General features: G+C 39.4%; 1 protein-coding gene across 16 annotated transcripts in view; it reads left to right on the top strand.

The window, feature by feature from the left end:
- Positions 1-23246, top strand: part of RRM1 (ribonucleotide reductase catalytic subunit M1) — a 45930-nt gene that overhangs the window by 12894 nt on the left and 9790 nt on the right. For 10 of the 16 annotated variants that reach the window (XR_013403304.1, XM_015115041.3, XM_077961185.1 and 7 more), the window contains 11 exon segments: positions 838-938; positions 3326-3385; positions 5311-5350; positions 5612-5774; positions 12940-13081; positions 14484-14567; positions 16230-16391; positions 16764-16843; positions 17824-18025; positions 22122-22271; positions 22473-22694. Coding sequence is in view for 15 of the 16 variants with exons in the window: in XM_077961185.1 (XP_077817311.1) it covers positions 838-938; positions 3326-3385; positions 5311-5350; positions 5612-5774; positions 12940-13081; positions 14484-14567; positions 16230-16391; positions 16764-16843; positions 17824-18025; positions 22122-22271; positions 22473-22694 (1406 nt within the window). In the remaining variant the exon portion in view is untranslated. 16 annotated transcript variants of the gene reach the window in all.

Below are 23246 nucleotides of genomic sequence, written 5' to 3'. Positions count from 1 at the left end.
ACTCTGTCACCCAGGCTGGAGTGCAGTGGTGCAATCTCGGCTCACTGCAAGCCCCGCCTCCCGGGTTCATGCCATTCTCCTGCCTCAGCCTCCCGAGTAGCTGGGACTACAGGCGCGTGCCACCATGCCCGGCTAATTTTTTGTATTTTTAGTAGAGACGAGGTTTCACCGTGTTAGCCAGGATGGTCTCTATCTCCTGACCTCGTGACTCGCCTGCCTCAGCCTCCCAAAGTGCTGGGATTACAGGCGTGAGCCACGGTGCCCGGCCCAGGAATCTATTTTAAACTACAAGAGCTTATAATCACTTTAACTCTAGAAGATTGTTTCCTTAAATGAGGCATTACATATTTCTTCAACATGTATGTGTTTTTTGAGCACTTTACATGCTAGATATTGAGGTGGGTTGAGATGAAAAAAAGGGTTGGCCGGGCGCGGTGGCTCAAGCCTGTATGTAATCCCAGCACTTTGGGAGGCCGAGACGGGCGGATCACGAGGTCAGGAGATCGAGACCATCCTGGCTAACACGGTGAAACCCCGTCTCTACTAAAAAATACAAAAAACTAGCTGGGCGCGGTGGCGGGCGCCTGTAGTCCCAACTACTCTGGAGGCTGAGGCAGGAGAATGGCGTGAACCCGGGAGGCGGAGCTTGCAGTGAGCTGAGATCCGGCCACTGCACTCCAGCCTGGGCGGCAGAGCGAGACTCCGTCTCAAAAAAAAAAAAAAAAAAAAAAAAAAGAAAAAAAGGGTTGAGAACTACTATTTTCAACTGTTACCTAAAGATTGAATTAGCTGTTAAGTGGTCTTGATATATTTTCTTTTTTTGTTGTATTTTTTTAGATGTGATGGAAGACCTCTATAACTACATAAATCCACATAATGGCAAACACTCTCCTATGGTGGCCAAGTCAACATTGGATATTGTTTTGGCTAATAAAGATGTATGTATAACACTCTTCTGGTGGAAATTTTTTGATAGTCTTTTTTAATATTGCACACATTTTAGAAAATTTAAACACTACAAAAGATACAGGTAAATACAATTCTGTTTTTTCCTGCCCTGATTCCTGATTTTCCTCTTTAGAAACAACTTTATCATTTTAAAATGTATTTTTCCAGAGCTATTTTGTACGTACATGTGTGTGCATATGTGTGTGTACATATATATTTTTATTTTTGGTGGTACTGTACTGTGCATACTATTTTCATTGATACTTTTTTCACTTGTAAGTATATCTTGTTTGTTCTCTATCAGCCTTTATGAATTTACTCATTTTTTTATAATAGTTGTATAATGTTCCATTTTATAGATATATTGTCATTGTATGTATGTGTAAGAATTCCTTTAGTGATCAATATTTGGTTTTCATCTTTTCACTGCAGTGAATATTCTTGTATGGTAGGTGTTTTGCCCATAGATGAATATATCTGTAAGATAAATCCGGCCGGGCGCGGTGGCTCAAGCCTGTAATCCCAGCACTTTGGGAGGCCGAGACGGGCGGATCACAAGGTCAGGAGATCGAGACCATCCTGGCTAACACGGTGAAACCCCGTCTCTACTAAAAAATACAAAAAACTAGCCAGGCGCCGTGGTGGGCGCCTGTAGTCCCAGCTACTCGGGAGGCTGAGACAGGAAAATGGCATAAACCCGGGAGGCGGAGCTTGCAGTGAGCTGAGATCCGGCCACTGCACTCCAGCCTGGGCGACAGAGCGAGACTCCGTCTCAAAAAAAAAAAAAAAAAAAGATAAATCCCTTCAGTTGAATTGCTGAGCCAATGTGTATGTGAATTCAAAATTTTGATAGGCATTGCCAAACTGACTCCCAAAAAGGTTGCTCAGGTAAAATTTTACAGGCTCATGCTCAGCAGCTTAAAAATTATCCACTTGTGTTTGAACTGCTTTCTTAACTAGATGCCAGAGGACAGAAGGGAAAAGATGTAGCCTAACCAGCCCTTTTACACACAGGATTTATTTACCATGTATATCTGGACAGGTTAGAGACCAGTTTTAACTTTGGGTAATGGAATGATTAGGCTGGGTGAGGGGGCTCACGCCTGTAATCCCAGCACTTTGGGAGGCCAAGGTGAGTGGATCACAAGGTCAGGAGATCGAGACCATCCTGGCTAACTGGGTGAAACCCCGTCTCTACTAAAAATACAAAAAATTAGCCAGGCGTGGTGGCACGCGCCTATAGTCCCAGGTACTCAGGAGGCTGAGGCAAGAGAATGGTGTGAACCCGGGAGGCGGAGCTTGCAGTGAGCCGAGATCATGCCACTGCACTCCAGCCTGGGCAACAGAGCAAGACTCAGTCTCAAAAAAAAAAAAAAGAATGATTAATTGTCTCTCTAAACATGTATCTGATGTTAAAGAGACTAGGAGAAAACTGAGTTGTTTGTGTGTTGTTAATTTGTGTAATCTTGAAGACAAGGTGAAGACAAAAATACAGCAGCAGCATCAAACATGTGTCTAAAAATATGTCTATTGATAGTCAAGTGTTTCAGTTCTGTAATATTCATACTGAGCCCATACCTGCCTTTGGCAACAAAGATGGCCTTAAAATTTTAAGAGAGAAGGAAAGCAAGCTTTCGTATAGGTTTTTCTAGTCCTTAGATATGGATCATTATGTAGAAACACTGTTAGTATTTTGAAAACCTGGCTCCGTTTTTTTCTATCAAAAATGATTATTTGTACGTTAATTGCTTTTGTTTTCCTCTGAATGGCTTTATAGCCTACTAAAACTCTGTAAAAATGACCAGTTACGCTATAAAATCTTACTGTTACAATAGTGGTTTGTCTGAAACTTGTTAAAGGACCATAGATTTTGAAGAGCCCCAGAATTAACGTAAGCCTGCTTCTTGTCATTGTTTATTACATATACTGTTATATGCAGTTTGAGGTAGGCTAGTTTTTGAAGTAAATATATATATATATTAGTAAATATGTAGTAACAATACTTTTGGATTAATAGTAATCTAAAAACATGTTTAAGGATGATAATATAGTCCCATTTATGCTCATGTTTTTCCCCCCTTTCAAAACATACTATAAACATAATAGTGAAAGTTTGGAAAATTAAATGTAATCTCACAACATATATTTATGTATTATCTTCTAGTGTTGTAATATACATATTTTTAAACCTAATTAGGATACTTAATTTATATATATTGTTTCTTTTTTTTAGAATGTTAGATGGACTTCTACAGTAATAATGCTTAGTGTTATCTGTGTTGATTTTAGTTCTGGAGTCAGGGCTGAGAGACAACAGATTTTGTGAAAATAAGTAATTATTTTAATTTAATTGTGCGTTCTTTTTCACCCGTATCAGCGCCTGAATTCTGCCATTATCTATGACCGAGATTTCTCTTACAATTACTTTGGCTTTAAGGTAAATAACGGGTTTCAAGTATTTGGGGACTTGTACTTAAATCATGAAATACAGGATTTTATTTATGTTTTGATGACAGTTATCAAGGCCATAAGTTGTTTGGAGTTGGGGTGGACCTGGGGAGTTAGTGGGGTTAAGGTAGCAGTGGTGGTTTGAATTAAGGCAAAGGTAGCTTATCTATTTGCAATTTTTGAATTTTCCACATATTACTTCTGGATTACCTGAGGAGTTATGCAGATAAATTACCAAAAGTGTTTCATAACATTCTAAGTATTTTTGTGTTGATAGGCAGTATAGTATAATATAGTATAGTATAGTATAGTATAGTATAGTATAGTATAGTATAGTATATAGTATAGTGTAGTGACTGAGAACATGAATGTCAGTGTCCACCTGAATTCCAGTCTCTGCTCTATTTCTTATTAGCAAGTTATTTAATCTCTCTGTGCTTGTTTCCTCCTTTTTAGAATGGGGAGAATATAAAATTTCAACAACAAATTTAATTAAAAAAAATTTTTTTTTTGAGACTGAGTCTCACTGTTTCACCTAGCCTGGAGTGCAGTGGCGCGATCTTGGCTGACTGCAACCTCTGTCTGCCGAGTATAAGCAGTTCTCCTGCCTCAGCCTCCTGAGTAGCTGGGACTACAGGCGCACACCACCATGCCCAGCTAATTTTTGTATTTTTAGCAGAGACAGAGTTTCGCCATATTGGCCAGGCTGGTCTTGAACTCCTGACCTCAGGTAATCCACCTGCCTGGGCCTTCCAAAGTGCTGGGATTACAGGCATTAGCCACTGTGGCCAATTTAGTTTAAATTTCAACTTAAAGTGCCTATAACAGGCTGGGCGTGGTGGCTTACGCCTGTAATCCCAGCACTTTGGAAGGCCAAGGCGGGCTGAACACCCGAGGTCAGGAGTTGGAGACCAGCCTGGACCACGGGGTGAAGTGCCCTCTCTACTAAAAAATACAAAAATTAGCTGGGCATGGTGGTGCATGCCTGTAAGTCCAGCTACTTGGGAGGCTGAGGCAGGATACTGCTTATACTTAGGAGACGGAGGTTGCAGTGAGCCAAGATTGCGCCACTGCATTCCAGCCTGGGTGACAGAGTGAGACTCTGTCTCAAAAAAAAAAGGTGCCTGTCACAGACTAGGCACTGCTCTAAACAACATATATACTCATTTAATCCCCTGAAGAATCCCTGATGTATATGTTGCTCATTTAATCCCCATGAGGAGTCTTCAGGGGATTAAACGAGTGTAGATGTTGCTTAGATTAGTGCCTAGTCTGTTACAGGCACTTTTTAAGTGTTAGCTGTTTTGGTGTTGATGATGATGATGAATACTACAACTTCTGCTGTTAATGTGTACAGAGCTGACTTTTTCCAGAAATTTTCATGCAGTCTCTGCCGAAACAAAAGTGCCAGTGAGGAGGCTGAGATGGGAGGATTCCTTGAGCTCAGGAGTTCGAGACCAGCCTGGGCAATACAGGGAGACCATGTGTCTACAGAATGTTTTAAAAAGTTTTTTTTAAAAAAGTGCCAATGATAATCCTGGCTAACATGGTCTCTACTAAAAATAGAAAAAAAAAATTAGCCAGGCATGGTGGCGGGCGCCTGTAGTCCCAGCTGCTCGGGAGGCCAAGGCAGGAGAATGGCATGAACCTAGGAGGCAGAGCTTGCAGTGAGCCAAGATCGCGCCACTGCACTCCAGCCTGGGCAACAGAACGAGACTCCGTCTCAAAAAAAAAAAAAAAAGTGCCAATGATAATGTTCCAGATGAAGCTAGGAAGAGTAAATGTGCTATTCTTTTCATTTGAAATTTTATAGAAACGGCCAAGATTTAAAGAGATTGTCTTACAGTGGATAATATATCCACTGCGTCTTAAAAACGGTGCTCTGAAAATTTTTTGTTGTTTCTCTCTTTCTAGACGCTAGAGCGGTCTTATTTGTTGAAGATCAATGGAAAAGGTGAGAAATGAACATGTTTGTGTGTTACATTTTCTACTGATTATATTGAATATATAGCTTTGAGCTATAAGTCTTAATATTCCTACTTAGACTCCAGATAACATTTTGGACTTTAGGTTTAGTTTGTGGATAATTGTCCTGCTTATTAGTATAAAGTTTTTCTAGTTTCCTTTTGGTATCCTTTTCTAAAATTCAAATATGTATCTCAACCTACTTTTTCTGACATGTCTCATCATGTGAAAACTCCTCTTTTGTCTATAGTGGCTGAAAGACCACAACATATGTTGATGAGAGTATCTGTTGGGATCCACAAAGAAGACATTGATGCAGCAATTGAAACATATAATCTTCTTTCTGAGAGGTGGTTTACTCATGCTTCTCCCACTCTCTTCAATGCTGGTACCAACCGCCCACAACTTTCTAGGTAGGTGTTTTGAGTACACCCACAACTTTCTAGTTATGTGTTTTGAGTAGGGAAATAAACGTTGACCTGAAGAAACTGGGCAGTTCATCACATAAAAAATAATTTAATGAACTTTTAATCGCTGCCTGCTCTGATTAAATGAGATTTAGATTCTGGAAAGATCTCTGACTGTAATGTGGTAAATGATTTGGAGAAAAGGCAAATGCTTAAAACAAAAATGTTCTAAAATTGATTGGATTGTGGTGATGGTTACAAAACTCTGAGTCTATTAAAAGCCGTTGAGTAGTACACTTTAAATGGGGAATTATATTATTTGTGAATTATATTTCTTTTTTTTTGAGACAGAGTCTCACTCTGTCACCCAGGCTGGAGTGCATTGGCGCCTCCTGGGTACAAGCAATTCTCCTGCCTCAGCCTCTTGAGTAGCTGGGATTACAGGTGCCTGCCACCACACCCGGCTAATTTTTGTATTTTTGGTAGAGATGGGGTTTCACCATGTTGGTCAGGCTGGTCTAGAACTCCTGACCTCAGGTGATCCACCTACCTCGGCCTCCCAAAGTGCTGGGATTACAGGCATGAGCCACCATGCCTGGTGTGAATTACATTTCAATAAGGTTGTTTTAAAAAGAAAGTAAGTGCCAAGAACTAGTTAGGGGACTCTCATAGCAGTTTATATAAGAAACTGTGGTAGTTTAGATTAGGGAGGTGAAAGTAGAAATTGACAGAAGCAGATAGATCAAAAGATTTAGGGCCAGGCATGGTGGCTCACATCTGTAATTCCAACACTTTGGAAGGCTGAGGTGGGAAGATCACTTGAGGTCAGGAGTTCAAGGCTGCCATGAGCCATGATTATGCCACTGCACTCTAGCCTGGGCAACAGAGTGATACCTTGATTAAGATAAAAATATATATAAAAGATATTTAGGGTGTCAAATTGACAGAATATGGGTCAACAGTGGTTCTTCTTGCATTTATGGATACAGTAAGTAACAGGATTAATCATGATGCCATTTGTTGAGAAAAGGAACACTAACAGTCTGGTAATACATTAAAAAAAAAATACCCATTATCAAGTTGGTTTGTTTCAGGAATTCAAGAACATGGTAATGTCAAAAATAATGTAGTTCATTGCATTAACATTTTATGCAGTTTAATGCTCTTTCATAATAAACACTTTAACAAAATTGATACAGAAAATAACTTCCTTAATTTGGCAAAAGATATCCAATAAAAACCTAGATGTATCATCCCTTTTTTCAGCATGTTAGTGGAGGCTGAGCCAGCACAGTAAAATAAGAAAAAGAAAAGATTGGAAATCAGGGAACAAAACTGTAATGATTGAAAGAAATGACTTTTACATAGGAAACTCAAGAGTATCTGCAGACACATTATTAGAAATAAAAGATTTCAGCAAAATATCTGGATATAAGTTTAATATACATCAATCAGTTAAGTTTCTGTACTTCAGCTGTTAGAAAATTAAGTCTTAACCTACAGTCATGCATTACTTAACGATGGGGATATATTCTGAGAAATGTGTTGTAAGGTGATTTTCTTGTGCAGACATTATACAGTGTACTTATATAAGCCTAGATGGTATAGCCTACTACACACATAGGATATATGGCATAGCCTGTTGCTGCTCGTAGGCTATAAACCTGTGTAGCATGTTACTGTACTGAATACTGTAGGCCTTTGTAATACAATGGTAAGTATTCGTGTATCCAAACATATCACAGTTAAAGTACTCTATAAAAGATAAAAAATGGGCCGAGCATGGTGGCTCATGCCTGTAATCCTAGCACTTTGGGAGGTCAAGGCGGGCGAATTGCCTGAGGTCAGGAGTTCGAAACCAGCCTGGCCAACACGGTGAAACCCTGTCTCTACTAAAAAATATATATTAAAAAATTAGCCAGTCATGGCAGTGTGTGTCTATAGTCCCAGCTACTCGGGAGGCTGAGGCAGGAGAAATGCTTGAACCTGGGAGGCAGAGGTTGCAGTGAGCCAGGATTGCGCCACTGCACTCCAGCCTGGGCAACAGAGCGAGACTCCATCTCCAAAAAAAAAGATGAAAAAAAGATACATCTGTATAGGATAGTTATGAATAGAGCTTGTAGGACTGAAAATTGCTTTGGTTGAGTTAGTGAGTGAGTGGTGAATGAATATGAAGGCCTGGCTGAGCACGGTGACTTACGCATGTAATCCCAGCACTTTGAGGGGGCTGAGGCAGGTAGATCACAAGGTCAGGAGTTCAAGACCACAGGGCCAACATGGTGAAACCCTGTCTCTACTAAAAATGCAGAAATTAGCTAGGTATGGTGACGGGCGCTTGCAATCCCAGCTACTTGGAAGGCTGAGGCAGAATTGCTTGAACCTGGAAGGCGGAGGTTGCAGTGAGCCAACATCACACCACTACACTCCAGCCTGGGCAACAAGAGTGAAACACTATCTCAAAAAAAAAAAAAAAAAAAGAGAGTATGAAGACCTAGTACATTACTGACGACTGTAGACTGTATAAACATTGTGCACACTAAATTTATTTTAAAAATATTTTCTTCAATAATAAATTAACCTTAGATTATTGGATGATCACTGTCGTATATGTGGTCCATCATTGACTTTTTGTTTTTGTTTTTGAGACGGAGTCTTGCTCTGTCACCCAGGCTGGAGTGCAGTGGCGCAATCTCAGCTCACTGCAAGCTCCACCTCCCGGGTTCACACCATTCTCCTGCCTCACCCTCCCCAGTAGCTGGGACTACAGGCGCCTGCCACCACGCCCGGCTAATTTTTTTGTATTTTTTTAGTAGAGACGGGGTTTCACCATGTTAGTCATGATGGTCTCAATCTCCTGACCTCGTGATCCACCCGCCTCGACCTCCGAAAGTGCTGAGATTAAAGGCGTGGGCCACCGCGCCTGGCCTTTTTTTTGTTTTTAAGACAGAGTCTCACTCTGTTGCCCAGGCTGGAGTACAGCTGCGTGATCTTGGCTCACTGCAGCCTCCACCTCCCAGGTCCAAGTGATTCTCCTGCCTCAGCCTTCCAAATAGCTGGGATTACAGGCGTGTGCCATCGCACCCAGCTAATTTTTGTATTTTTAATACAGACGGGGTTTCACCAAGTTGGCCAGGCTGATCTCAAACTTCTGACCTCAAGTGATCTGCCTTCTTTGGCCTCCCGAAGTGCTGGGATGACAGGCGTGAGCTACCATTCCTGGTTTTTTAAGTTTTTTAGAAATTTCTCTAAGACATGATTAAAGGATATTAAATAATAAATGAATGGAATAGATTCAATTTTATAAAAATGTCAGTTTTTCCCAAGTTAAAATATAGATTCAAAGTAATTCTAGTCAAAATCTCAACATACTGATTCTAAAATTCATGTGAAAGAGCAAAAGACTGCCCAAAAATATCAGGTCCAAATTCCTGGAACCTGTAAACGTTACCTGATAAGGAAAGTGGTCTTTGCAGGTATGATAAGGATTTTGACATGCATGGGGAGATTATCTTGAATTATGTGGGTGGGCCCTTAATCCAATCAAAAGTATCCTTGTAAGAGAGAGGCTGAGGGAGATAACAACGTACAGAAGAGGAGAAAGTGATGTAAAGATGGAGGGAGAAATTGGAGTCATGTGGCCACAAAGGAGAGCAATTAGCCACCAAAAGCTGTACAAAGCAAGGAACAGATTCTCCCTCAAAACCTCTGGAGGGATTCCTCCAAAAAAAAAAAAAAGTGAGTTGTAGACATTGTGACTCTTAATATCTCCACTTACCTTTTTACCTTTTTTTTTTTTTTTTTTTTGAGACGGAGTCTTGCTCCGTCGCCCAGGCTGGAGTGCAGTGGCCGGATCTCAGCTTACTGCAAGCTCTGCCTCCCGGGTTTACGCCATTCTCCTGCCTCAGCCTCCCGAGTAGCTGGGACTACGGGCGCCCGCCACCTCGCCCGGCTAGTTTTTTGTATTTTTTAATAGAGACGGGGTTTCACCGTGTTAGCCAAGATGGTCTCGATCTCCTGACCTCGTGATCCGCCTGTCTCGGCCTCCCAAAGTGCTGGGATTACAGGCTTGAGCCACCGCGCCTGGCCCTTTTAACCTTTTTTTTGAGTTGGAGTTTTGCTCTTGTTGCCCTGGCTGGAGTGCAGTGGCATGATTTCGGCTTACTGCAACCTCTGCCTCCCGGGTTCAAGCAATTCTCCTGCCTCAGCCTCCTGAGTAGCTGGGATTACAGGCACGCGCCACCACAACCAGCTAATTTTTGTAATTTTAGTAGAGACGGGGTTTCTCCATGTTGGCCAGGTGGTCTCGATCTCCTGACCTCAGGTAATCCACCCGCCTGGGCTTCCCAAGTGCTGGGATTACAGGCGTGAGCCACTGAGCCTGGCCTACTTCCACTTACATCTCAATAGGAAAATATATAGTATGACCTCAGAGCAAAACACTATAGAGCAAAACATTGGAAAAATTGACTACATTAAAATTAAAAACTTCTGTGAACCAAAAACAAAGTCAAATAACAAGTTTCACACTTTGGGAGGCCAAGGTGAGTGGATTACCTGAGGTTAGGAGTTTGAGACCAGCCTAGCCAACGTGGAGAAACCCCGTCTTTACTAAAAATACAACTATTAGCCCGGCGTGGTGGTGTATGCCCGTAATCCCAGCTACTCAGGAGGCTGAGGCATGAGAATCATTTGAACCTGGGAGACAGAGCTTGCAGTGAGCCAAGATCATGCCTGCAGCCTGGGCAAAAGAGTGAGACTCCGTCTTGAAAACAACAACAACAACAACAACAACAAAAACCCCAAAAAACAAGTTTCAGACTGAGAGAAGATATTTGCAATGTGTTAACTACTGAGAGATTATAAGAAAAACAAGGCCAGGTGCAGTGGCTCCTGCCTATAATTACAACACTCTGGGAGACCAAAGCAAAGGCTGGCTTGAGGGCAGAAATTTGAAACCAGCCTGGGCAACATAGTGAGAGCCTGTCTCTGCAAAAGTAGAAAATTAGCCAGGCATGGTGGTGCACACCTATAGTTCTAGCTACTTGAAAGGCTGAGGTGGGAGGATCGCTCCAGCCCAGGAGGTCCAGGCTGCTGTGATCTGTGATCATGCCACTGCACTCCAGCCTGGGTAATAGAGTTAGACCCTTTCTCAGAAAAAAAAAAAAAAAAAAAAGAAAGAAAAGAAAAACAGAAAGCCAAATAGAAACATGGGCAAGGGCTATAAACAAATAATGCATGGAAGAAGAAACTTGATTGGCTAATAAACATCTGAGATGTTACACTGTGCAATAGGAAAATGAAAATTATGTGTGTGTGTGTGTGTGTTTGTGTGTATATATATATATATATTTTTTTTTTTTTGATAAAAATGAAAAGGCTGACAATTCCAAGTATTGACAAGAATGTGGAGCACAAGGAAATCTCATACATTGCTAGAAATAGATTTGTCCATCCACTTTGGAGAATCTTTAGTAAAGTGAAACATGTATATATCTTTTGACCCAGCAGTTCGTCTCCTAGGTTTATATTCTACAGAAATCCTTAGAGATAAACACAAGGGGATGTGTTCAAGAATTTTTATAGCAGCATTGTTTGGAATTGCAGATGAATTGGAAATAATCCAGATGTTCATCAACAGGCGCATGGGACAAATGTATTGGTATATTTATACAATAGAATACCTTATGGCAATGAAAATAAAGTTTGTTTACATGTATCAAAAGGATTAATTTCTGTAAAACAATGTTGAATTAAAACAAGTTGCGGAATGATAAATAGATATGCAACCAGAAAAATTCTAAGTGTAGAACATGTAAAAATGTCATAATAGAAATTCTTAAAAATGTTAGAGGATTGCAGTGAGGCTATATTTGTGGTTTCTAATTTTTTGAGGTAGATGGCAAGTACAGAGTATTTGTTACATCATTCTCTATATTTTTCTGAATGTCTGAATATTAAACACCTAGTCAATAGATAGAATCCATTTGCATAATTGAATATTCAGGGAAGTGAAGAGATTATTGATAGGGTAAGGTTCCTAAGGTGGGGAGTAGGATGAGATCCAAAGTGGAGGTAAAGGGGTTGTCTTTAAGAAGACTGTAAAGGAGCTATAATTTTGGTGGACATATCAAAGAATTGGTTGACCATTGGATAGATTATTTTCATAACTGTTTATTTTTTTTGGCTTACTAACAACATGAAAAGACTGTGACGCATGTTTATGAATATGCATGAGAAAATGTGAAAATGGCACGTTTGCAGTCTGGTGAAAATGTAAGCTAATATTATAGACTTATCTATAAGACTTCCTCCTAGGCTTATTTACTTACTATCTAGAGGAGGCAGCAAGATGATTTTAAAATGGTATTTCGATATGTTTTATTGTGTCATGTACAGTAAAGTGGGTTTTCTTCTTGGAAAAATACTTAGGTGTGGGGAAAAGAAAGAGATCAGCCTGTTACTGTGTCTATATAGAAAGAAGTAGACATAAGAGACTCCATTTTGTTCTGTATTTGAGATGCTGTTAATCTGTGACCCTACCCCCAACCTTGTCCTTGCAAGAGACATGTGCTGTGGTAACTCAAGGTTTAATGGATTTTGGGCGTGCAGGGTGTGTCTTTGTTCCTAGAAAAGCTAGGTATTGTCCAAGGTTTATCCCCATGTGATAGGATGAAACAATGCTGCTAAAAGGTTTATCTCAAGGCACAGGATTTTCCTTTAAACTTATTCATGTCGCAGAGATCCTTGTTCTTATGTCTTACTGCTGATCCTTGTTCTTATGTCTTACTGCTGATTTCCTCCCTAAAAAACGATCCTGTTGTCCTGCCACTCCCTTATCTTTAAGATGGTAAAGATAATTATTTATAAATACTAAGGGAACTCAGAGACCGGTGCCGGCGTGGGTCCTCTGTAAGCTGAGCGCTGGTCCCCTGGGCCCCCGCTTTTCTTTCTCTATACTTTGTCTCTGTGTCTTATTTCTTTTCTCAAGTCTCTCGTTCCACCTAATGAGAAACACCCACAAATGTGGAGGGGCAGGCCACCCCTTCACTTAGGAACTTTCTAAACTTCAACCGTTTTTTTTTTTTTGCCTTAGTGTCTTCGTGTTGAGTAATCATTTTTGTGACTCTGCTTCATTTCCCTGCTCTAAGTTGAGACTTTTTTTTCCCCGTAGCTGTTTTCTTCTGAGTATGAAAGATGACAGCATTGAAGGCATTTATGATACTCTAAAGCAGTGTGCATTGATTTCTAAGTCTGCTGGAGGAATTGGTGTTGCTGTGAGTTGTATTCGGGCTACTGGCAGCTACATTGCTGGGGTAAGTTTCTGCCATTTGGCTTTTAAAAGGGGATTCAAGTCTAAAAGCAACCAGATTTATGGTTGAGAGGGCATATGCTATTTTTTTGGGAGTCCTGGGTCTCTGTTAATTACTAAATGCCTATGTGACTTGGAGTGAGTCATTTCACTTCTGGCTTCATTTTTATCTATGTTATTAGACATTTAGATTTGACTAGATAATTTCTAGAATCCTTTTTAGCTCAGGTTTTAGAATTCTGGCTTATTTTAGCAGTAATAAGAGCAGTTATCATTTATTGATTGCTTACTGTATGTTAAGTCTGTTATAAATGTTTTACATGAAGTACTCATTTGACCCTTACTACAACCCTATGAGGTAGCTATGATTATAGACTCATGCCAGGAATTTTATTCCTTAAAATAACCTTGTGAATAAAGGTGCCATTGTCTAATTTTACAAGTGAGGAAATTGAGACTTAGAAAGTTGCTACTTTCTGAGATCAATCACTTAATATGTGGTAGAGCCAGGATACAAGATTTATGCATTGACACTTTATGATGTAAACTTCAGCCCTTTGTTAGTTTACTATTCATTGGGAGTAAAGATAATGGTTTTGACTTAGACCTGGATTTAAATCCTAGCTCCACTACTTAACTAGTAATGTGGCCTGGAGTTAGTATAGTTATTTTATGTCTGAGTTTGTTTCCTTTTCTGTAAGATGAAGAAAATATCTAACCCTGTAGAATAAAGTTCCAGAAGGAAATTATTCCATTATGTTGTGTTTTGGAGGTACTGTGATATATACAGCACTTTACACAATGGTAGAGTGAGCCATTGCTCACTTATCTTTCTAGACTGTTTAAAGGCTTGTGTTGGGATCAGAAGGGTTATTTAAAGAATTTGATGAAGTGTCTTCTAGTCATAGGAGTCTCTATTTTCTTAACATCATTCTAGAGTCCACTTATTGCTGAGAATCTCCTTTTACCTTATTTATTGCCCTGATATAGCTACTGCATGTAATTCTTATTATAAATTGCCTTGATTTCTTTTGGGAAAAAGGCATTGTAGTAGTATTTATATTCTTTTTTACTCTACCCAAAGTGTATCTTTATATAATGACCTTTAGAAGATGTAGAGTTTAAATTTAGCTACCTTGATTTTCGATCCCTTTGACTTGTAATTGGTACATCTCATTGTAAATTAGAAATGCCATGAGGTAACTTAGTACATAATTGTAATTTATTCAGCATTTTGTTGATTTTATTTGGGCATTTTTCCAAAGCAGAAGCAGAGATGGAGAGCAGGTAAACCTCATAGATTGCTTCCTAGAAATTAGTCATCTTTTTTGATAAAAGAATGGGGCCATTTTGTTCTTTTCTTTGCTGAGTGCCCTCTCTCTTTTCTATCATGTTCTCTCTTTTAGACTAACGGCAATTCCAATGGCCTTGTACCGATGCTGAGAGTATATAACAACACAGCTCGATATGTGGATCAAGGTGGGAACAAGGTATGCTCCATGACTTGAAAGTACTAGAAATCAGAACTAAAGGTGCTTTAGTCATATACACTTAAGATGGCTCATTTATGTGTGGTTTCTAATTACTTATTTTTTACTTGTAAAATCAATTTGAGGAGGTATAATTATTTTAATATGCATATACTTTAAATGTACAGTTTGACGGGTTTTGACAAATGTTACACTTGTATAATCCCCACATTGATAAAGAGGTAGAACATTTCCATTACCCCAAAATCTTTTCTCCCTCATATACCTTTACATTCAGTCACCCCTGTCATCCCTACCCACACATACTTTATCCCTGGCTCTAGACAACCACTGATCTATTCAGCTTTCTTACATAATAGTTTATTTGCAAAGAATTTCTCAAGTTGTAACTCATATAAATATGTCATTTGAAATGGGGTTGTAACATGTGCTCTACGTTTTTCTTTGTTTTTTTTTTGTTTGTTTGTTTTGTTTTTTTTTTTTTTTGTCTCTCTCTTATCACCCAGGCTGGAGTGCAATGGCACAACCTTGGCTCACCGTAGCCTTGACCTCCTGGACTTAAGCAATCCTTCTGCCTCAGCCCTCCCATGTAGCTCAGACCATAGGCCTGTGCCACCACACCCAGCTAATTTTTATATTTTTTGTAGAGATGGGGGTCGCACTTTCTTGCCTAGGCTGATCTCAAACTCCTAGACCCAAGCAATCTACCTGCCTTGGCCTCCCAAAGTGTTGGGATTACAGGTGTTAGCCACTGCACCTGGCCTTGGTTGTTCGTAAAACAAAAACAAAAACAAACTGGAATAACAAAACTCTCCCTAATTGGCTGGGTGTGGTGGCTCCTGCCAGTAATCCCAGCACTTTGGGAGGCTGAGGTGGGCTGATCGCTTAAGCTCATGAGTTCAAGACCACCCTGATGCAACCCCATCTCCACAAAAAATACAAAAATTAACCAGGTATGGTGTAGTTTCAGCTACTTGGGAGGCTGACGTGGGAGGATGGCTAGAGCCCGGTAGGCAGGAGGTTGCAGTGAGCCGAGATTATACCACTGTACTCCAGCCTGGACAATAGAGCTAGACCTTGTCTCAAACAAAACAGAACAAACAAACAAAAACTCTCCCTAATTCTAGAAGAAACAGTAAAGTTGAAAGAATTGGGTTGTTTACCTGGTTTTATCAACAGGATGGTTTGCAACTAGAGTCTGCCTTTTGTGACTGTAGGCACACTAATCACCTGTTAGTTTATGAATTTCTCTCTGATGGACTTTGGGGACCTTGATAAGACAGATCAACTTTTTGACCTTCAATAAGAGCACGGCTTATTTTGTAAAAGCAACTTCCTTTGGGCTTTATGTACATGTCATGTTGTGTAAAGAGACCTGGGCTATTGCTGAAGAGGAGGCTCCATTTGTAGTTCATCATGTCACTTTAGAAAAGTTAACCTTTCTTGTTTCACATTTTGTTTATATCATTCATTCGTTTTTACTCATAGAATTGTAAAATATTACTTTTACAATTGTAAAATTGTACACTTTTATAATACTTTTATGTTATTTAATTCATTGTAGTGAAGATCAAAGGAGATACTATAAAAGTGCTTTGGGAGACATGATGTTTCTTTGTTTCATTTTTATTCTGAAGAGAATTATGATTTATTTACCACTAGCGTCCTGGGGCATTTGCTATTTACCTGGAGCCTTGGCATTTAGACATCTTTGAATTCCTTGATTTAAAGAAGAACACAGGAAAGGAGGAGCAGCGTGCCAGAGATCTTTTCTTTGCTCTTTGGATTCCGGATCTCTTCATGAAGCGAGTAGAGACTAATCAGGTGAGAGATAGGTACTTGTTGGTAATGGCAACTTGATTCACATGAGCTTTCTCTTTTTTAGTCATCTTAAGTCATGCTTAGGAAGAGCCCATCTATGTGTGATGCCACAGAAGGCATTCTGAACAAGTTAAGAGATGCTGTGCTTGTCTTATATTTCTGTTCTCTAAAGTAGATGCTTTGTGACCTAAATGCTTGAAAGGTCATGTATAAACAGGCAGACCTAGATGTTTGGGCCTGAACCTGAAAATGATTATTTCTACAGCAAATTTCCAAGAGAACTTGTAAAAGTCACCTTATGCTTGCAGTGTTTCTAATGGATTATGCTTGGCTATTTTAAGTTTCTTATGAGTGATTTTGTCCTTTCCTTTATAGGACTGGTCTTTGATGTGTCCAAATGAGTGTCCTGGTCTGGATGAGGTTTGGGGAGAAGAATTTGAGAAACTATATGAAAGGTATGGGAAAAATATAAAGTAAAACAATACTGTTTTAATCATGGTTTCTCTTATTTCGGGGGTCCAAATATCAAAAGTACTTGTCAAGAATCTTTTGAAGCATCTAAGAGAAAAAGTGACTAATAATTTTGGTCATATTTGCTTCCTAACTCTTCACCAAAATTGAGTTGCGTCTTCTTCTTTCTTAAAACTTTGGAATGTATAAATAGGTTCTTGGGATTTTTAATTGATCCTTATAAAAATTAAGATGACTAGCAGGGTTATTATTTTGCTCTGTCATATAGTACTTTTGATAAGCTATGCTTTATATTGCATAAAGGAATCATGAGTGACTAGGATACATATGTCAATAGTTTATTAAAATTAAATAGGCCAGGTGCAGTGGCTCATATCTGTAATCTCAGTACTTTGGGAGGATGAGGCAGGTGGATCATTTGAGGTCAGGAGTTCAAGACCAGCCTGGCCAACATGGTGAAACCCATCTCTAGTAAAAATACAAAAATTAGCTGGGCGTGCTGCTGCACACCTGTAGTCCCAGCTACTTGGGAGGCTGAGGTAGGAGAATCGCTTGAACCCCGGAGGTGGAGGTTGCAGTGAGCTGAGATAGTGCCACTGCAAGCCAGCCTGGGCGACAGAGCGAAACTCTGTCTCAAAAAAGAAAAAAAAATTAGCACAATATTAAGAGATTTGGTTTCCTTAGTTTTTACTCCTTTTTATTATGAAAGATATTATTGGTTTAGTGGGATTGGGATCATTTGAAGGAGCCTAAAGCCTCATTTTCCTCTATGGCTTTAGCCAGAGTAAAATAAGTATCATATTCCTTTTTTACTTTAGCAAAACTTAGAAAAAATTTAAGAGCTTTCATAACTTTATATTTTAATGTCTTCAAGTTGTCTACAATAAATATATATCGTAGACATTGTAAATAAATATACAATAAATATAGAGAATATATATTAAATAATATCTGTGCCTTTCAGTTATGAGAAACAAGGTCGTGTCCGCAAAGTTGTAAAAGCTCAGCAGCTTTGGTATGCCATCATTGAGTCTCAAACAGAAACAGGCACCCCATATATGCTCTACAAAGATTCCTGTAATCGAAAGAGCAACCAGCAGAACCTGGGAACCATCAAATGCAGCAACCTGTGCACAGAAATAGTGGAGTACACCAGCAAAGATGAGGTAGGTAGAAAAAATTCTTCCTAGAGTACTAAGAAAAGAACCTTAGGCATTTCCTAGAGTACTAAGAGTACTTTTCTAGAGTACTAAGAAAAGAACCTTAGGAATTTGTGAATTCTTCACTTGAGGTAAGTGAAGGGAGTTTGCATGGTGGTAAGCAGAAGAATACTGTTAAAGGCAGAGAGCAAAGGAAGGAAAGGGTATGATCTGTGCCTATAAATGTTTTTTAGTCTAAGCCGTGTGGGAAAGACACAGTTTTTTCTTATACACACATCATTGTAATAACATTTACTCAAGAAAAATAGAAATATACAGTTATGTTGGTTTAGGACACACACAAAAATGTGTTAGGATGTACATTCAGTTTAAAGTACGTAAGCCTTGAGCCTGGAAAGTGGAGGCTGCAGTGGGCTGAGATTGTGCCACTGTACTCCATCCTGGGTGACAAAGTGAGACCCTGTGTCAAAACAAACAAAAAGAAAAACAAAAACCAAAAACAGCAACAAAAAAAGTATGTAAGCTCATAAAGAGAGTCCTTTCAGTGAATGGTGAGATCCAATTCTAATCTCAAAGCCTGTAAAGAGACTTCACAGAAGAATCAAGGCTAGAAATGGGACATGGATTTCATGTTTTAAAAAAAAGTTTTAGAGAGAAGCTTTCCATTTGGAAAGAGTGGTCTGTATGATATGCCAGAGACAGGGCTGGGTTTTGTGCAGTGTGGCAGGTAAGTCTGTTTTGATGGTGCAAGTAGATTAATTATTGGAATATGGAGAAATGGCTATGGCTGGGAGAAGGGAGATAGAAGGTAGAAACTGACATGTCCCAGAGATAAGAAGCCCTTGTAGGTTTCTGACAGGAAAATAGTATCAAAATGTTAAAATGAAAACGATGGTTCTGTCACTGATGGACATTTGGGTTGATTCCAAGACTTTGCTATTGTGAATAGTGCCGCAATAAACATACGTGTGCATGTGTCTTTATAGCAGCATAATTTATAATCCTTTGGGTATATACCCAGTAATGGGATGGCTGGGTCATATGGTACATCTAGTTCTAGATCCTTGAGGAATCGCCATACTGTTTTCCATAATGGTTGAACTAGTTTACAATCCCACCAACAGTGTAAAAGTGTTCCTATTTCTCCACATCCTCTCCAGCACCTGTTGTTTCCTGACTTTTTAATGATCGCCATTCTAACTGGTGTGAGATGGTATCTCATTGTGGTTTTGATTTGCAAATGTGGCACATATACACCATGGAATACTATGCAGCCATCAAAAAGGATGAGTTTGTGTCCTTTGTAGGGACATGGATGCAGCTGGAAACCATCATTCTTAGCAAACTATCACAAGAACAGAAAACCAAACACCGCATGTTCTCACTCATAGGTGGGAACTGAACAATGAGATCACTTGGACTCAGGAAGGGGAACATCACACACCGGGGCCTATCATGGGGAGGGGGGAGGGGGGAGGGGGGAGGGATTGCATTGGGAGTTATACCTGATGTAAATGACGAGTTGATGGGTGCAGCACACCAACAAGGCACAAGTATACATATGTAACAAACCTGCAAGTTATGCACATGTACCCTACAACTTAAAGTATAATAATAATAAATAAATTAAAAAAAAAAAAAAGAAAAGAAAACGATGGTTCTTGTGTCTGGTTACAGAGTGTCTTGCTGTGAGAAGAGGTTAGAGGTTAGCCTAGGGAGATGGTTGCAGTAATAGGATGACAGGCTGCTTTGATATTGGGTGTAAACTATGGAAATGAGGAAGGAGTAGATCCTCAATTCTAGGACCTTAAAAAAAAAAGACAAATGAAAAGTCAGGAAGTAAATGGAAATTGAGTTAAATATACTGCTAAGGTACATTTTAATTCAAAATTTATTGTGCACCAGCTATATATAAAACACTGTGTTAAGTACTCTGAGAATATAAATAAATATGCTGTCCTCTGGAAACTTCTAATTTAGTTGGAAGAAATCGACATATATTGAAGTAACTATTATGCAAGATAGATTATATTATAGAGGCTAGACTGACATTTTAAAAATAAAAATCAGATAATGTCATTTGTCTGCACAAAACTACTCTTTGGCTTGCTAACCCACGGAGAATTCCTTTTTTTGAGGGAGTCAAGATTTCACTCTGTTGCCCAGGCTGGAGTGTGGCTCATTGCAACGTCAACAGAGTTCTTTCTTTTTGTAAATTGAGCTATAATTCATTCTTTTTAAAATGTACAATTCATGTTGTTGTGTGTGTGTGTGTGTGTTTATTTTTTGGGTGTATCTGCAAGTCTGTGCAACCATTACCACTATCTAATTGTAGTTTTGTTTTGTTTTGTTTTGTTTTTTGAGACAGTCTCTGTCACCAGGCTGGAGTGTAGTGGCTTGATCTCGGCTCACTGCAATTTCCACCTCCTGGGTTCAAGCAATTCTCCTGCCTCAGCCTCCCAAGTAGCTGGGACTACAGGCGCGCGCCACTATGCCCAGCTAATTTTTGTATTTTTAGTAGGGACGAGGTTTCACCGTGTTGGCCAGGATGGTCTCAATCTCTTGACTTCATGATCCACCCCCCTCGGCCTCCCAAAGTGTTGGGATTACAGGCATGAGCCACCGTGACCAGCCTGTAGTACATTTTTATCACTCTAGATAATGAAACACTTTACCCATTAGCAGTCACTCCCTGTTCCCTTCTTCCCTCAGCCCTTGACAACCACTAATATATTTTCTGTCTCTAGATTTGTGGACATTCCATAGGAATGGAATCATATAATATGTGGCCTTTTGTGTCAGGCTTCTTTCACTGAACATATTCTTTTATTCGTGTTGTAGCATATATCAGTACTTCATTCCTTTCCATCCAGAGTTCTTAGAATGCCCTACAAGGTCCTACACAACTGGATAACCCACCTCATCTGTGGTTACTTTCTCCTTTGTTCACTCTGCTCCAACCTTATTGATTTTCTTGCTTTTTCTCAAACATGTCAAGCATGCTCCTACCTCAGAATTTTTGCTCTTTCTTCCCTCTTGAATGTTAAAATGCACCCCCTCTTCCCATAGCCACATGGTTTGCTTTCTAACCTGTTCAGTTCTTTGTTCATATGCAACGTTTTCAAAGTGAGGTCTTTCTTAACAACTCTGTTTAAAAATTACACCCCCTTCATCTTTATCCCAAGTACTCTCTGTCTTCTTTTCCTGCCTATTTTTCTCCCTGGTATTTATTAGACTTTTGTGATTCAAGCTGTATTTTAAAAATGGGTATTTGGCAACATGTGTAGAATGGAGTAGATGTGAAGGGCATCAAGAGTTCAATTGGGAAACTTTCAGTAGTCCAGGTGAGAGAATTTAAGACTTTGGCTTGGGATAGTCATAACCAAAATGGAAAAGAAAGTGTATTCATTCAGCATTATCAAGACTTACTATGTGCCAGATGTGTTGCTAGTGCTAAAGATATAAATAAAATGATCCTTGTGTGAAGCTCACTGCCTAGTGTAGTGGAGGAACACTACACTAGTGTAGTGGAAGAGCTTTTTCAGAAATCACAAATTGGAATCTTTTGTTGCTAAGGGCTTATCAGAATATCAGTGAAGGTGAGGTGGACATGTGTGCTTTGAAGAACTTTCTGCAGTGATGGAATTGTTCTGTATCTGATGGCTATTAAGCACTTGAAATATGACTAGTGCAACTGAGAAACTCAAATTTTATTTCATTTTAAACAGATACATGTAGCCAGTGGCTACCATATTGTAGGGGCACTTATCTACTGAATAATGAGATAGGTATATGTAAAAAGCTAATTATAACATAGTGTGATATATGTCTGGTAATAGAGCTGTGTACTGTGGAACACAGGATTCTCTCTCTATCTTATTTTGCTGATGCATGTTATCACTAACACATATGACTAGGTATTGAAGAAATAGAATCAGTGGGATTTAGAAATGGACTGATGAATGATGAAGAGGGAGAAGTCAAATATAAAAATTTAACATTTTATTGTCTTGAGAGTATTAGAGGCTCACATGGTGGTGTAGTTGACATAGGAAGTAGAAATAAAAATTGTGTGATTCTTGACCTGTTTTTTGCATTCCAGGTTGCTGTTTGTAATTTGGCTTCCCTGGCCCTGAATATGTATGTCACATCAGAACACACATATGACTTTAAGAAGTTGGCTGAAGTCACTAAAGTCGTTGTCCGAAACTTGAATAAAATTATTGATATAAACTACTATCCTGTACCAGAGGTATGAATATATTTCTCTGCTTATTGGTAATTATTGAAATCCAAATTGAAAGGAATCAATCATGATCTTCAAGTCATTATTTAAATGGTTGTCAGTAAAGTGGTTTGAGAAAAAGAGGTAGTCTGTCTCATTTAGTACAGAATGTTGATTTTCCTGTTCAGTAATATTTTCTCCTTTTCTTTAAAATCTGTTGACACAAAGGCATGCCTATCAAATAAACGTCATCGCCCCATTGGAATTGGGGTACAAGGTCTGGCAGATGCTTTTATCCTGATGAGATACCCTTTTGAGAGTGCAGAAGCCCAATTACTAAATAAGCAGATCTTTGAAACTATTTATTATGGCGCCCTGGAAGCCAGCTGTGACCTTGCCAAGGAGCAGGGCCCATACGAAACCTATGAGGGCTCTCCAGTTAGCAAAGGAGTAAGTATATGGATGAAATTGTTTTTGCCTGTGAGTACCTGTAGTGGGCTGAATGGTGACCCCACAAAAGGATATGTCCACCTCCTAATTCCTGGAACCTGTGAATTTCATTTTATTTGGTTCAAAAAAGGGTTTTTGCAGATGTAATGAAGAACCTTGAGATAAGGAGATTTACCTGGATTATCCAGGTGGGCCCTAAATCTAATGACAGTTGTCCTGCAAGAGACACAGAAGGGGAAGCAACATGACTATGGAGGCAGAAATTGGAGTGTTACAACCACAAGCCTTGGAATGCTGATAGCCACTAGAAGTTATAAGAGGCAAGGAACAGAATCTCTTCTAGTGCCTCTGGAGGGAGTGTGGCCCTCCCAACATGTTGATTTTGGGCTTCTGGTCTTCAGAACTATGAGAGAATACATTTTTGTTATTTTAAGTTATCAAGTTTTTAGTAATTTGTTGCACCAGCCATAGGAAACTTCAGTACCTTTGTCCTCTGGAGTAAAAAGGATACTCTGTTTTAATCTCTTATTTAGAACTAGTCATTGCTAAAAT

This window comes from Macaca mulatta, chromosome 14, assembly GCF_049350105.2.
Source record: "Macaca mulatta isolate MMU2019108-1 chromosome 14, T2T-MMU8v2.0, whole genome shotgun sequence".
NCBI classification, from domain to species: domain Eukaryota; kingdom Metazoa; phylum Chordata; class Mammalia; order Primates; family Cercopithecidae; genus Macaca; species Macaca mulatta.
The sequence above is the reverse complement of the archived record's forward strand: the minus strand, read 5'-3'. Positions and strand labels throughout refer to the sequence as shown.